This window comes from Prunus persica, chromosome G3, assembly GCF_000346465.2.
Source record: "Prunus persica cultivar Lovell chromosome G3, Prunus_persica_NCBIv2, whole genome shotgun sequence".
In the NCBI taxonomy this organism is placed as follows: Eukaryota; Viridiplantae; Streptophyta; class Magnoliopsida; order Rosales; family Rosaceae; genus Prunus; species Prunus persica.
In genome coordinates this window covers 16,251,461-16,267,988 of record NC_034011.1, presented here as the reverse complement: position 1 = coordinate 16,267,988, position 16,528 = coordinate 16,251,461, and the positions used below count along the sequence as shown (strand labels likewise).

The 16,528-nt window shown below is 36.6% G+C and overlaps 2 protein-coding genes across 4 annotated transcripts; both read right to left on the bottom strand.

Moving 5' to 3' along the window:
* Positions 257-1,426, bottom strand: LOC18782366 (MADS-box transcription factor 50). The gene has a single exon (XM_020560016.1). The coding sequence runs from the start codon at positions 1,424-1,426 to the stop codon at positions 257-259; it is 1,170 nt and encodes a 389-aa protein (XP_020415605.1).
* Positions 9,506-16,122, bottom strand: LOC18782849 (lipid phosphate phosphatase 2). Of its 3 annotated transcripts, none has more exons than XM_020560761.1 (9): positions 15,925-16,122; positions 14,175-14,267; positions 11,632-11,853; positions 11,435-11,522; positions 11,209-11,318; positions 11,005-11,095; positions 10,622-10,669; positions 10,481-10,540; positions 9,506-9,938 (listed from the first exon to the last, which is right to left on the bottom strand). In XM_020560761.1, the coding sequence occupies exons 1-9, from the start codon at positions 15,982-15,984 to the stop codon at positions 9,730-9,732; spliced, it is 981 nt and encodes a 326-aa protein (XP_020416350.1). In that variant the 5' UTR covers positions 15,985-16,122; the 3' UTR covers positions 9,506-9,729. The 3 variants fall into 3 exon arrangements, with proteins under 3 accessions (XP_020416350.1, XP_020416349.1, XP_007215692.2); XM_020560760.1 differs by having other exon boundaries at positions 10,622-10,810; positions 15,925-16,117; XM_007215630.2 differs by lacking the exon at positions 14,175-14,267 and having other exon boundaries at positions 10,622-10,810; positions 15,925-16,117.

Below are 16,528 nucleotides of genomic sequence, written 5' to 3'. Positions count from 1 at the left end.
ATCCAAAAGCAACCTCATTGGGCAAAAACTTTTGAAATTTTGGTTACGAATAGGCCCAATGTCAATAGAAGGGCTAGGGAGAGCATTTGGAACACATGAATGAACCAAAACCAACTTAACGAGATGAAACAAAAACAGTTGCCTTAGATCACATTAAAAGAAAATAAATAGAAACCTACTTTATGGTAAGAAATTGATTGGCTGAGTTCACACATAGCAATTTTGATAAGAAATGATAAATTCTAGCATATATTCGTCAAACCATCCTGTTATTCATGACCACATATTGGTTGATATTTTCGTACGGTTCATCTTTGCCTTGAGAAGCATGCACTTGAACTTGATGAGACGAAACACCGGCCGCCGGCATCATCGGATACTGCTGCATGTAGGGCACAGTTGGGTGCATTAGCCGAGCATAGTACTGGCTCATGGATGAGGAACTTGGAGGATTAATGTTACCATTTAACATCATCATGTTCATATTCATATTGTCCACCGTGGACTGCATCATTGGATCATTGAAATTACTTTGATACCCCTCCAGTGGTGATTGAGAATGAGCACTGCTGGAAGCCCCTGAGCTGAATTGAAGAGTACTATAGTTATAGTTGCTCTCCATCAACATCCACATTGCCATGGGACTCGGATTATGAGCCACAAGACTATTCAAATATTCATTTGAATTGTCAAGTTGAAGCATTTGATCAGACGATTGATGATGATGATGATCAAATGATGAGACTGGATGCATATCCACCATATTATTACTCAAAGATCTCATAGGCTTTTGGTCCTCCTCACGCACATGGCCTTGCATGAAATAGTTACAAGGCTGCTTTTGACTTGGTGACTCACCAATGATATTATTATTAGGGTTTCCACCCATCAACATTATTTTGTTTGGTGCTGCTTTTCCCATGCAATGTATTTGATGCTGATGACATTCGGCTGATTGTTTCCTCTTGTTAAGTAATGTTCTCTTGCCAGACTCGAGCTTTGTGTCCAGCGTATTCAGAAGCGCCTCCAGTTGATTTTCGGAAAAACTTTCAATACGTTCATCCCATGTTGGATACTTGGCCTCATACATCTCCTTCCGCGCTCTGTAGATGTCAACATGGACCTTGGTTTTCCTGTCCCTCAACAAGTCAGACAAATCAAAGGTTTTCTTGGCTGGTTTGCGCATGATGCTGGCCTTGTACTTGTTGATTATGCGGTCAACCTCGTCGCGGTTTTCGGGCCACGTGTGGAGTTCAGGAGGCCGATCAGTCTGTTTAGGGCCATAGATGATCATGCAGACATCTAATTCGCAAAGAGTTGAAAACTCGTAGGCCTTCTTCATCATGCCCTTCCTTCTCTTCTGAAATGTTGTTTTTCTAGCTCGTTCGTTCGCTATCAGTTCCATCTTCAGCCTTCCACGGCCCATATTAATTCTTCTGCTCTAAACAAATATATGTTTCATAAATAGCCATTTTTTGAGTAGGAAGAATTGACTTCAATTTAGCCAATTTTAGCCTCGTACACTCTCTAAATTGGATTTTCTTTGTTATTTTTGTTTTTCCTTCTCATGATAAAACAAAGCTCAGGAAAACTAGTTAAAACATGAAATGAAATAGGTGGAAAATAAAATAAATAAATAATCCTACAGCATTTGTATGGATCAACAGCACGCTACAGACTTATCATAGAACAAATGTTTCATACATATCATCACAAGTAATTAATCAATTGCACTTAATTATCGAAAGCGTTTCGATCCCACATATGGGAAAACTCACTTAAAAGGCTGTGCAAACTAAAAGAAACATGAATGAACGTAATACATCAAGTAAAGAGAAGAGAATATAGAAATTGAACAAAGTAGGTACCTTCACTTAAAGGACTTCTAAGAACTTTTGCCGTTTGGAGAACAGAAAATGGCTTCTTAAACCTCCCTTTTGTTTTGTCAGATCTAAAAAAACTGGAGTTTACTTGACCTATATAGCAGAGTGGTTTGCTTGCGGTTCACTACATAATCTCGTTGTGCTCAATCATAATTAATTCCTGAATTTTTTATTTTTTATTTTTGGTTAAGGTATATAAAAAGTAAAGTCTACATACCATATATATGTAGAACCATCCTTATCTCAATTAGCCGTGTATCGAAAACAGAATCAATTACATTAATTAGCCCTTTAGACAATATTTTTATAATTTAAAAAAAAAGAATATATTTGTTTTTAATTATTATTAAAATTAAAATAAATAAAAAAAAGGGCAAGAGTAATACCAGATACACCAACCCATTATGCCAACTTTTAGTTAAGGACTGATATGGCAGTGTTTCATTTGCTTCATGTCTATCATTCACAAATAAAAAATGCTTTTAAATATGGTTACACAGAAGAACTTGATTAATAAGGGTGGACAAATTACTCTTTATCATTGTTTACACCATAATTAACCAAGCGTATTCAGCGCATTAAACTATTGCCAAAGGAAAGGAAACACGCTAAACAGGCGCATGGACAAGCCCTTAGAAAATGAGTGACACCACCTCCTTCTTAGCCTATCGAAGGAAGGCCCTCTTTTGAAGCGGTAAACACCTGCTAAAGCTCCCGACTACAGAACCTAGAGCTATGGACGCATGCCATCTCCACAACAGTTTGCACAAAGTCCCACATCGAAACTTTGTGCAAAACTTCCATTTTCACTTCTCTATAAATAAATAACAGTACGCGAGTAAAAAAGATAACTATTTTCTCACATTTACTGTTACTCTTCCAAAATTACCACTTCCTCCTCATCGTCTTCTGCAAGTTCTTCAAACACCAAAGGTCTACACCTTCTCTCTTGCTAATGATCCAATACTCCGCCTGAGTTGATTCTCCCAAAAAGAGCATCAACAATCATGTTCTTCAAACGTTCATGTCAACTCAAAAGACCCTTGTCAACTTAAAAGATAAGGGTCGGCTTCAACACAAGAGGGATAAAACTGGAATTTTGGAGGAAATTTTTGGTAGAGAAGTGGTTTCAACAAATTAGGGTTGTGAATTAAACTCCCCAAAAGAAAACTAAGGTAACATTTTTGTTTAGTTATTGCTCCGTCAAAAAATAAGGTAACAAATTGGGGCTTGTGTTGCTTTTGTTGTAAAAGTTTGAAGGTGGAGCCCACAGAGGAAGTTTCCTTGCATCTTCCAGGAACTTTCCCTTTCCTGTATTTATCAATTCAGGAAGTTTCCTTGCATCTTCCAGGAACCTTCCCTTCCCTGTATTTTGCCTAAACATTAGCCTATAAATAGGCATACCAATTGTAAAGGGGAGTGACCAACGGAGAAAAGAAAGAAAGGGGAGAAGAGAAAAAGAAGAGAGAAGAAGAAAAGAAAAGAAGAAAGAAAAGAAGAGAAAAAGAAGAAAGAAAAGAGAGAAGAAGAAAGAGAGAGAAAATTCAGTGAGCCTCACATATTGTAAACTCTAAAGTTGTAGCCCTATTATTTCATATAGTGAAAAAGTTACTGCTGTTGCTCTCCGAGGACGTAGGCATAGCCGAACCTCGTTAAATGCTGTGTCTCATCTACTTTTCGTGCAGCTCAATATTCGTACATATTCCAAGTTATTTTTATAACACGTTATCAGCACGAGAAGCTCTCAGGTATAATTTTTGTGCTGCACTATTATCTATACTACTAACCACTAACAAAAATGGACCCTTGGTAATACTAAACATATTATCAGTGGGAGACCGTTACTAATACTAACTTTTTTCTTATTTTATTCGGTGGTGGTTTTAACCCCACATTTATTTACTGTATGGTGTAGGTCTATTACCCATACATGCACCTTTACTTTATCGCAAATTTATTTTACCGCATTTTTATTTTATTTACTGTATGGTGTAGGTTTATTACCCGTATTTATTTAAAAGGGTGGTGCGGGTTTATCGTCCACGCCTTTACTTTTATTTAAATGTATGGAGCAGAATTAGTGCCCATACAAGCACAATTTACTTTACCGCACATTTAATTTTATTTGAAGTATGGTGTGGGATTAACGTCCATACAGCAAGCAATTTAATTTATGAATTTAATTTACCGCACATTTACATTTATTTAAAAGGGTGGTGCGGGTTTATCGTCCATACCAGTAATTTATTTACCAGCAATTTATTTTATGGATTAAATGTGCTGTATGATGAGTTTTTACAGTATGCAGATCAGGACCAGAAGTTCCTTGATCCTCATCATACAATTACATCAGGACTTGAAGATCCTTGATGATGATATTAATATGAGAGCTGGCAGTCTCTCCGGTACTGTATTTGTAAACATGTGATCGGACTTAAGGGTCCTTGATCCCTGACATGTAAATTAGGACCTAGAGTTCCTTAATGATGTAACAGTACCGTATTGGTTCATGGTGCCGTACACATTGATGATAACTGTACTGGCAGATGAATAGATACGTATTCATGACTTGATGAATAGTACTATTCACATGAATAGTGACGTATGCATAAATATTAACCATTTTGGGTAAACCGTCACTATATACAAAAGGGAACCTGCAGTTTCATGGTGCCATACACATGGATGATAACTGTACTGGCAGATGAATAGATACGTATTCATGACTTGATGAATAGTACTATTCACATGAATAGTGACGTATGCATAAATATTAACCATTTTGGGTAAACCATCACTATATACAAAAGGGAACCTGCAGTTCCTTAAACTCATGGATGAGCAATTAAATGAGATGCCAGAAGTTCCTCAAGATATGGACAATTATGTAAGGACTTGAAGTCCAGAAATATGTACAGAAAATTGTAAAAATGTCCATACCATGAGAATATGTGGCTTTGGCCTGAAGTTCAAAATTTACAGTGTTGAGAACCTGAAGTTCCAACAATTAAATGGACAACCCTTGAGGTATTATTGCAAATTGTGGTATGCCACATATTTCTTTGGCATAAGAAGATGATGAATTTAATAAAGTTCGATTTTGTTATAATCGACACCTCAAGGAAGAAATATATTTTGTGAATTCCGGTTGTTAAGAATACACCGCGAAATGGATAATATTAATATAAACCTCAAATAATGAATTGAGGCTCCCCACATATTTTGTTATATCTGGGCCGGAAGCCCATGGATCCAAATATATGAGAGATCCTGAACTTGAAGTTGTGGGTATATAGTAGTTAATGCTCTTCACTACTATATTGCGATATTATCATGGCTTTTACTCAATTCATATTTCATGTCCATTTGAAAAGGGCAAATAAATTCTGAGTTTGTGCCCAGGCCAAAAGTTCCGGGCTACCATGCGATAAAATATGAAATTTAGGAGAGACAATGTGGTTATTTGAACCTATAAGGCACAAGGTTCCAAATCGTCATTTTGAAAAGACGTAAAAACCACAGGTGCAAGTTTAAGAATATGCGCAATTATTATAACAGAAAAGGGGCATACAACAGATAGATTTTTTCCTGCAATGAAGGTGCAGGCTCTGTAAAATCTATAAAAAATTACATTATGTTCTGGAAGCCTCTGAAGGAAAATGACGGCGCCTCTTAAGCTTAGCCATGAGCTTCTCATGGTCTCCCAAAATTCTTTCATTCGAGACCTGCAGCATGTCTAGCCTTCTCAGTGTATCAACAGAGTACGAACTCACCAGTTTCAACAAGGCATTATTCTCTCCTTTAAGTTTCTCAACCTCCTGTTGAGACTCATGAAGCATTCTTTGGAGAGACGAATTTTCAGTTGTTAAATTCTCAACCTCGTTTGCTCTGGCACGCAAACGATCAGCCATGTTAGAAACAGAAACAGCACTCTGAATGCTAAAAGCCATTGAGTCATAATAGCCTCTTCCTCTGATCTCCCCGTCAACAACATTTCATCCATTGGAGTAATGAAATTCCTAGCTACTATGACAGCAGTAGCATCATTCATCATCACAGAATCATTAACTGTGAGATGACGATTTTTGGATACAAAGGATGGACGCCAAACTTGGGCGTCACTGGTAGTTGTGGGAGCATCATTTAAATTGAAATAATTTGGGCAGGAAGAAGAGGAAGCCATTTTTTTTTAAGAAGGTTTCGAAGAAAGTCTTAGAAAAACTAAAGGCTTGGAAAATGAAGGAAGTTGAGTTGAAACGCAGTTTGCAAAGGCAATATCTATAGACGAAAATGTGGCAACTTTTCAGGACCCCAATATCTTCTCGAATCCCCATATTATCTTTTTCTTTCCCAGAGTCCAAAACTTCACGTGGCCTCTAATAATGCCTGTCGGCACTTTCGGCGTTTTTCAAAGTATTATTTTCAAAGCCGATCTTGCTTTACGGATTTCACGGAACTACTTTTTCAAAAGTATCCCGAGAATCTCGCAATTTTCCTATGGTTAATTTGAAATTCACCGGTTCTACCTATTCATTGTATTTGTGTATAAATGTGTTACTAACGAAATTTTCTTTGCAAAAGACATCCAGTTTTCTCCATACCTAGTGATGCGATATCTACTTGTTTTTCTTATCAGTGAGCACTTAATATGCCTGAGAAGCAAGACTATCTCTGATCATCCATTCAGGAAGCAAGACTATCCCTGATCACGTTTCCACTACATCAGGAAACTGTGAAGGCGATCTTATGCTCTAATCTCCGGAAGTCCTTCTAGACTAGGAGATATGAGAGCTTATTGTCTGCTCCCACCAGCTTCCTTCCCTGATTGCTTACCTTCTCTTGCAATCAATATCACATTATTTTTGCATTTTTTCTCTTTTTATAACTCTCTGTTCATAAGAGATTTTATTTCTTTAGAATGAACATCTGAAGAATGAATCCATGAAGTAATCCTAACTATGAGGGTTATTTGTTTTGACAGAGGCAAAAGAGTTGTGATTTTTGCTCTTGCAGGATATAACTAGATCATCAAGCGCTACATTATATTTACTGGGCTGATATGAGCTTGAATGATACTTGAGAAAAGTTTCTCCCACCTAAGGATGTAAGCAATACTTGTGTTATTTTATGCTTATATACCTATTTGATATTTTATCTTGAAAGGTAACCAAATTGGGAGATAAGTCCGTTCCAAAAGAATGGCTTGTATGTATCCATGAATTATTAATGCAAATTTTACAGATTGTAAGATGGATACATTGATAATACACTGCACAGATTAAAGTCCCATAAGAACAGAATATGGGTATAGCAGTGATCAATATGGGTGCACGCCTGTTGCGTAGCAAATGATATGGATTGAAGTCCCGAAAGGACAATCCTTTGACATGTCAATATTGATATTATGCACGCCTAATGCGTAGCAAATTATATGGGTTAAAGTCCCATAATATGGGTTAAAGTCCCAGAAATTAATTGACATGTATGTATTAATCTGTGGCATGCCTGCAGCATGACAGATATATGGGTTCTCAATGTTCCAACTCCCTAAATGGAGATTATCCACGCCCTACTACTAAATAACGCTCCGATGGAGGTTATAATCCACATTCTCACATAATAAAAGCCCCCTGAAGTGGCTTGGGTACCCAAAAGCAAAGAAATGCTTATAATTGATGCATGCGCATGCACATGAGAATGGTGGGATCATGAATTGATGAATGACAATTTTTGGTTTTGGAGTAGCTACTCAAATCATCAATGGGCTGTGTTGATTGGAACCACGTTCAATTATCAAATGTCGACAATATCACTGGCCAAAATGGAACGAGGTAATTCCATTATAAATGAGAATGAACGTGAAAGAACAAACCCACAATACGAACCCCAAAATTTGTTAATACTGAAAGTTATACTTGGGTGTTCGGAATAAAAGGGAATATACCTACTTTGTATGACACACTGTTTCTGGCAGAAACAAGGAATGTTGGGTTTTCTCCATATTTACAGATTCAATTGTGCCCCCCCCCCCCCCCTTATTACACAATTACGGAGACCAACATATTATCTTTAAGGGTTATTAAATGCACGGAGCATATCGCCAGAAGCGATTTCCTAAAGATGTATAAATAGCTGGGTAAAAACTATATAATGTGTCATAAAGCTTAATCCCTTTTAGACAAAATCCGTTGAGAGGATTGATATTGCATAAAGCAAGTCCCTAAAGGACATGTGCTTGAAGCACAAAATTTGTACTCAATATTAATATGCATAAATTACCTCAGTGAGTACATTGATTATAATGTGATTGCAACACATTAAAGCTTCTGCAGAATTCATGAAATATTTGTCTCGATCGAGCATTATGCCAACGAGATTCTTGCTTATACTAAGAAAGTATTAAAGTATTTTTATGAGGATTATCCGTTGGACACTTTAATGATTTTCCGGAAGTATATTGGACCGGACATCATATTTTCCAGATAGGGCTCAACTCCATCACCATCATTTTGGGATGATGTGAGGTGTATTTGATGCTATCTAAGCATAACACCATATACGGGCATATTTTTAGTGACCTTATAAATAGCTCAAGTGTTCTAAGATATGCGGACTCAGGAAATCTCTATGGTCGCTTACTGAAAAAAGCTAGTCATGAAGTTTTCAGGGGGAGATATTCATCAGGGGGAGCATGGTATTAATAAAGACCTTCATACACTATTGACTCACAGCAGCAGTGTCAACTATGATATTCAGACAGATGATCAACAGTATGGCTTAAAGATATTTTGCCAAGCATCAGGGGGAGCGTGCTGTCAATACAGACCCTTACACACTGTACTCTTTTTCCTTCGTCCAGGTTTTTATCCCACTGGGTTTTTCATGGCAAGGTTTTAACGAGGCAGTGTCGCATGCGCGTCAATATACACAGAATTTTATGTTACACGCGATTATGTACTCTTTTTCCCTTCGACCAGTTTTTGTCCCACTGGGTTTTTTACTGGCAAGGTTTTTAACGAGGCATATTCCATATCATTTGTGGTCTCCAAGGGGGAGTGTTGTAAAAGTTTGAAGGTGGAGCCCACAGAGGAAGTTTCCTTGCATCTTCCAGGAACTTTCTCTTTCCTGTATTTATCAATTCATGAAGTTTCCTTGCATCTTCCAGGAACCTTCCCTTCCCTGTATTTTGCCTAAACATTAGCCTATAAATAGGCATACCAATTGTAAAGGGGAGTGTGACCAACGGAGAAAAGAAAGAAAGGGGAGAAGAGAAAAAGAAGAGAGAAGAAGAAGAGAAAAGAAGAAAGAAAAGAAGAGAAAAAGAAGAAAGAAAAGAGAGAAGAAGAAAGAGAGAGAAAATTCAGTGAGCCTCACATATTGTAAACTCTAAAATTGTAGCCCTATTATTTCATATAGTGAAAAAGTTACTGCTGTTGCTCTCCGAGGACGTAGGCATAGCCGAACCTCGTTAAATGCTGTGTCTCATCTACTTTTCGTGCAGCTCAATATTCGTACATATTCCAAGTTATTTTTATAACAGCTTTCTCTTATTTGGACTTGTTTCCATTTCTGTATCATTAGGATGAAAATTTAATCCATTCAATATGCATGTGGGCAGCTGGGCAGAAACTATAAAAATAAATAAAATACTAGCAGAAAATTTATATACCAACAATCATATTAAGTATGAATATAAACAGAGTCCTTCAAAAATTCCTCATGCCAAGCTTGGAAGAGAAGGTACAGTTCCTATCAATTTAGGTCGTGGCATTGCTCTACAAAATGTACACTGCCAGGAGTCAATCCCCGAGAGCTCCAAACTTTAAAGTAACCTTCATGTGCAAAACTATCTCCTCCCAGATTCCAGTTCTTCCAACGCTGAACCAGAATTATGTGCTAATGATAACCCCATGCATCCATGGATGCTAGTTTCGTCTTCTTGATTTTCAACCCGAGCCTCTGTGACCTGCACATTGGACCCATTTACTATAGTGGCTGCTTGTGTCACCGAACGTGACTCCTCCAACACCTGGAAGTAAGCATAAGGGCCCCAACCTACAAATGGATGTACAGAAAATCAGATTGCTACAAAATTATTAACACAATTTAGAACAAGGCCTATGTTCATTTGGGTATGAGAAATGACACTGTCTGATACCTAATTGTTATCTATTTCCATGGTACAAATGGCAATTCTCTTAAAATGCCGAGCCAAATTACCAAATTAACAAATGGCAATTCTCTTAAAATGCTGAACATATTTTCTAAGTTGCCAGTTGTATTTGTGACACCTACACACACACTCATCAAAACAAATGCAATGGACAGACATCAATGAGTAAAACTTGTGGTCAGTTCTAGAGAAGACTGAAGTGACCACTAAAGGAGCATCATCATTGATAAGCAAAGAAAAAAATGTAACACATCTACGCCATTGGAATTGAGTTATCAATTCTGTCAAGAAAGAAGAAACATAAAAAATATCATTCTAAGAAAATGTTACTAACAAAATGTCACAACACCATAAAAGCAACATCTCTAGAAACTATTTCCCCAAAACAAAAACACCCATATAAAATTTTCTTAGTAAAATGTACCTTGAGCATGATATGGGGGTGGAAAGAACTGCAGATAGCAAAATGAAGCAACTATAAATCCTGAAAAAAAATGTTTCCATGATAGTTATTGACCACGTAAGGATCAGTGAGTAGTTAGTTATTATTCATTATGACACAAACCTAGGAGACCTCCAGCAAACACGTCCTGCCAGTGGTGCCAGTAGTCATCTACACGAGAAACGCCGACTAGTGATGCAAAAAGTAGAGGAAGAAAAACAATGCATAGCTTTGCGACATGGCCTTTGCGGTCAAATACTTTTATTTTTCCCGACAAATACAGTGAGAGAAATCCTAGACCAGCAAAGGACCCTGCACATTGTACCCAAATTTCCTCAAAGTGAACAAGTCTACAAAAGATTCGGGTAAATATGGTGCTGGTATCACATGATCAACCAAGTGGTATTATGCATTCCCTCATAATGCCAAATTTATCAACAATATAAAAAAAATTTCTTGTTGGCATGTAAACTATAGAAAATACCAGACAGTACACTGCTGCTTACACGAAGTATGGCCACTTGGAAAACTCTTGTGCCCCTCCTTTATGACACTCTTCTTACCATGGCATACAACATTTCCCAATTGATCGTACACCTGAGAAGAAATTAGTTATTAACTTCCATTGCCAATAGCATCATAGATTAATCTGCTAAAAGAAGACTGCCCTCCAATAACAATAAAGTAACTGGGAACCTAGAATGCCATACATCCTTTCCATCTGGAAAACAGCGCCAAAAGAAGTCTGGCCGGGGTCGACCAACTGCATCTTTTATAGCATCTGTAATAACCCCAGTTATCAGAACAGAGAATAAGAGACCTGCAGTAACAACTTCTAAACATCAGTTCCTGTCTTTTTATTGTATCTTCTTCAGCAAATGGGGTATCCGATGACAATCTTACTTAAAATAAAGCAATAGTTAGAAAATTGATCACCTAGTATGGCATGGTGAAGGTCATAGACGTCTCTCCTACGAAAATAGACAATGAAAAAAATTGCTATGGGCAGTGCAACTGCATACATCTAACCCTCCAAGATGGGGGCAGGGAGAGGCATCACATCAGTTCAGTATTCAAATACTATATCTGTAAATATGGGATAATAAGATAATAGCAGAACGCTGAGAACTTACAGGAATGGCCCAAACAGGCACTGTGTTACTTTTCAAGGGATATTTAAGATCAGTCATCATATCTTTTCCAACAAAGCGATAAAAGGGATGAATCACATTCAGGATGACAACTATCAACCCAAGAAGCATTAGTATCACCCAATCATGCATGTGTGTCCTTGCAACTGTCATCCCATGGGACCTTACAGTATGCGAACCAAGCTGAACTTCCTGCATTTTATTCTGTGTAGAAAAAAAAAAATAAAAATAAAAAAAGGCAACCACAGCCACAGAAAAGAGAGAAGATTTTAAAGAAAATACTTTTATCACATTTTATAAATAACACAACCAAACAATGATACTACATGTGAACATAATGGAAAAGTTTTCAGAAGAAAACAACGTTCCAGAAAATATGTAATAAGCTATGAACACGATAAAAGGCAAGTAGAAGAAAACAAATATAGCTCACATGATAAACACAAAGAGAATGATCCTAATACAAAACAGGAAACAAATCCACAAGGTGAGCTCTAAATGCAATAAAGATGGCACATTATTAGGAATAACAGCCATCCAACATTGAAATGACCACGAAATTATGAACCATTAGAGCAAATGAGCTGTGGATTGCACAAGTTGGTAAACCCTGCCAGAAGATGAAATCGAAACAAAAACCGCCATAAATAATCTGTACAAAAGCAACAACTATCTGAAACAGTGTAGGGTGTGTCAGAATCCCAAGACGGATACAATCAACACTGCATGAAGAAGCCGAGTTGAATAATAATATGGACTGACATTGCTGCTCTTACATTGAGTAAGATGCAGAAATTATAATATAAATAATCAATACCAGACATGTGAAGGAGACATTCCCCTTAATGTTAGATACAAATTAATGTTTGATTATTGTTTGGTTCAACTTTTCATGTGTCACAGAAAAGGTACTAGCCTACAATATCAAGGACACTTCTTCATCAAAAAAATTTCCATGTTGGCCACCTTAGAACCCTGCGCTTGTGTCCAACCACTGGCCACTCATTTGGATGTTTACAAGGAATTCAACTTCATTTACCTCAAAGGAGTGCAGAATTATCAACATTATGCATTTTTCTCAAGAAATAACATGTGGCTATATTTTCATAATAACTTAGTATATATAGGTTCTTTTCCAAGAAAATATATGCTCAAATAGAAAGATGATCACTTAATTTTCTTCCTCAGTTAAGATTTTTTTTGGGGGGAGGGGGAAAGGGTGGTTAACAACTACGCTATGCACAAGCCATATAGATTTTCACAAATTCAAAACATGCACAATATATTGGCCAGTATTTGTGTTTTTAGATGTTTGAGACACACCACATCTATGTCAAACATGATTTCTTTTCATTTGTCTGCATAAACGATGAGGTCCAAGCATAACTGCACAACTCATTCAGTGTGGTACAACATCATCATTCATGTGAGACCCGATTTCTTATCAACCTTGCACAGAAAATCGTGAATTCCAATCTTAGTGCTTGAGAAGATGACAGGACTGACTCACATGTTGAATGGTCACAAGGTAAAATCCTGTTACTTATATAACTCAATAACTTTCAAACAATTAAAACGTTTATGCAACAAAAATGAGTGGCAAATTAACTTGATGCCTGCCGAAGATAATAAAAACAAAGGGCTTTTCTCATTCCTACAAGTATTATCATGTATTTATTTATGAGAACCAGATAGATGTTGCTTCGTCTTAAATCTTAAAGAACGGATAAGTGAAAGGAGGGAATAGATCTATTCTTACATTCTATTTTTCAGATAAATTCCAGCCAGTCAACACGGGAAGAAATCCATCATACATCACATTATTTATCAATTTACATTCCAGCCAAAGAAGCTACATCACACGAGAATCATAATTGTATCTTTCAGCTAAATTATATTTTGTCCATGTACTTTGGGCACAATTCCACTAATTCCTGTAGTTCTAAGTTAAAATTATATGCACTTGTAGCCTGGTAAGGTTTGCAATTGGTCCAAAATTACATTTCTGTCAAATTGGTTGGCCGAAATAGCACATGCCTCTTAGGTGATGACTTTTAGCTCTCTTCTATTACATATGATTTTGAGAAAGAGAAGAGGATTTCATTTACAAATTAGGGATTCTGAAAAGGAAATTTAGGGATTGAGGATATTATTAAAAAAAAAATTTAATGGGTGAAAGCTGAAACCTAATCTTTAATTACACTTTTCCCTTCCACATGACTAACCCATGCCATTTTGTCAACCAAGTTGGTAGAAATGTTATCTTGGACCCGATTGCAAACATTAGTAAACTAGGATGGCATATAAATGTTTAAACTGAAACTACAGAATGAGATTCGGCTTGTACTACAGTGACCAAAAATATAGTTTAGCCCATGTTTTAATGAAAAAAACTGTGATTTAACTTTGTCTTGAACCCTTCCGCCCACCAAACAGAAAAAAGGGTGCTGTGGGGTTTAAATTTTATCAACTCAAGATATAGCTATGCTCACTGCACCAATAATTTAGCAAAAGAAAATAAATACCTCATCCTCCCTGTGTCCTATCAATGGAAGGTCAATGGGTGTAAATGAATCACTATTAACAGCAGAAATCTCCGGCTTCTTGCTTGACACATCCTAGATAACCCCAAAAAAAGAAAATCAACCTTCAGGGGGATAAATATCAGGGCACCAGATTCATTAGACTTAATCCTGAACTCAAACTTTGAGTGTAACGGATATGAACTTTGTTGATTCTGGGCTTGAAATATTTATGGAATCAGCGGAGAAAGTTTGCCAATCTACTCTAACTAACAATTTAACATCCACCTCCCTACAAGATCCCTGTATCACCTAGAAAAACACTAAGAAACCTAAACTTCGAATTCAAGTATGAGGAGAAGCAAAAACCATTGATTTTGATATCTATTTTAAATTGTTCTTAAGAATGTGAAGTTTGCAAGAAAACTGGAAATCGCTTCTCATGATGTGAATGTTTGAATCATCTGTCATGTGTGGGGTTTGTTTGTGTGTGACAATACATATAGTAATAGTATGGTAAATTGGCATTTCATGCTTACTATCTTTAGTTCAATCCAATCGCCTAACAAACTACTGGCATATGCACTGTAGAAAAAGCACCACTCATTTTCTGTTACCCAAAAAAATAAAATGGGAAGAGTTCGCTACACAGAGAGATAAATCTATGGCACAAAATTCAGTATCTTTAGATGCACAGCTACTAAAAATTATGTATGACTAAAATCCGCATACTAAGTAATCCATTATGTCATCACAAGGTATGTCAATCCAGAATAATAGTGGCACATAGCCCAAAGAAACTACAGTTGGAAGCACAGTATCTAGGACTGTCCAGGAAAAGCGGAGGAAGAAAGAACAAATTATTGATTAATTACAAGTTCCTTTGAACAATATAAGGAGACAGAAGATACAGCAGAAAAAATCTTCTCAAGCATAAAGAAAGAAGGAACGAGCACAATGATGAGGCTGTAATTAATAACAACGTTTAAGAAGCAGCTTCTAAGGCTTTGAAAATCCGTTCTACCATTCCTTTACATAAACCTAATGTACAACAATGAACTACAGCAGTCAAAAACTTTATCACTGAAGCGCAACCCAAATATTTTGTTACTCTAAAGAGAACATTAGAAGTGGAGGTGAGGGGATGTACTAGTAAGACTAGTCCAACTTATAGATCATTTTCGTTTTATTTTTTTCTATCTCTCTTTTTGGGTTTTTGGTGGTAAGGCTGATGGATTGAAGCATTCTAGCAGTCAACTGAAAATTTCCATTTGAAGTCTAAAGTTAATGAACAGTTCAAGATTCTAAAGTTCCAAGTTGATTAGCAGTACAACAGACTCTCATCCCTTGGAACATTCATTCCAAAAACAACCAACCTTCACTTATCTAGCAACTTTTACCTTCAACCAAATTATCCAAAAATTTAACATCACCCCAGTCATCTATATCACTTTAGAACATCTACTAAAAGTTTATAATATAAAGATGCCACAAACCCATCACAGTATATATAGGTTGCAAAACTAAAGGGACAAAGAAGCCTGGTATGCAAAAGAAAGTGAGCTTTTGTTCATAGAATAACCACACAGTTCAATCAGTAACGCACTAACTTGAGCAAAGACACAAATCATCAAAAACGTCACTGAATTACATCAAAAACAGCCAAACCCACATGGTATTTTACCCATATACTTCCGTAATATGCATCCCATTATGCCACGAACTTTAGTATAAAAGCATAAAACCCACTAACCTGAAAGAGGCCACTGAAGTTTTTAAGACGAGAAAGCGATCCCAAATCCCACCAAGGCATTGTACGAGCCAAACCAAACACTCCGATACAATAGAAACGATTGCTGTTAAGAGAACCGACTCTTGGAATAAAATGTGACCAGGAAAGTGGCAGTGGCCGTATGAGGTGGGAAGGGAAGGGAAGCTTCCTATTTGTTTGATATTTTAGACGAGGGTAATTTGGAGCAAAAATTATCGATCAACTCAACTATTTGCCACATGTTTAGTTATTTTCTTTACTTTTGTTAATTTTCTGTCAATTTTAGGGATAAAATTGAATTCACATTAAATGCAAGTTTAGAGAAATACTACTTAGGGGTGTATTCAATTAGGATTTTAGAGCATTTAAAAGATTTTGTTTAATTGTCAACTTTTATAGAACTTGATAGAACTTTAGAACTTGTATAAAACTTGATAGACTTTCAGAAGACTTCTATATAATTTTTTAATAAACTTTCTTAAGATTTGTATGGCTTTTATTTTAGACTTCTATAATTTCTTTAGCTGATATGTTCCTTGTTCCCTGTAGTCGTAATGAGAGAACTCCAAATCAGCTGACTGCCAGA

Bases quoted from the DNA above. Each gene is read 5' to 3' on its own strand.
- LOC18782849 (XM_020560760.1), bottom strand. From the start codon at position 15,984: ATGCCTTGGTGGGATTTGGGATCGCTTTCTCGTCTTAAAAACTTCAGT. The intron at 11,854-14,174 runs GTATTTATTTTC...TTTTCTACACAG, and splicing joins TAGGACACAGGGAGGATGAG to AATAAAATGCAGGAAGTTCA. The intron at 9,939-10,480 runs GTACATTTTACT...ATCCATTTGTAG, and splicing joins ACCCCCATATCATGCTCAAG to GTTGGGGCCCTTATGCTTAC.
- LOC18782366 (XM_020560016.1), bottom strand. From the start codon at position 1,426: ATGGGCCGTGGAAGGCTGAAGATGGAACTGATAGCGAACGAACGAGCT.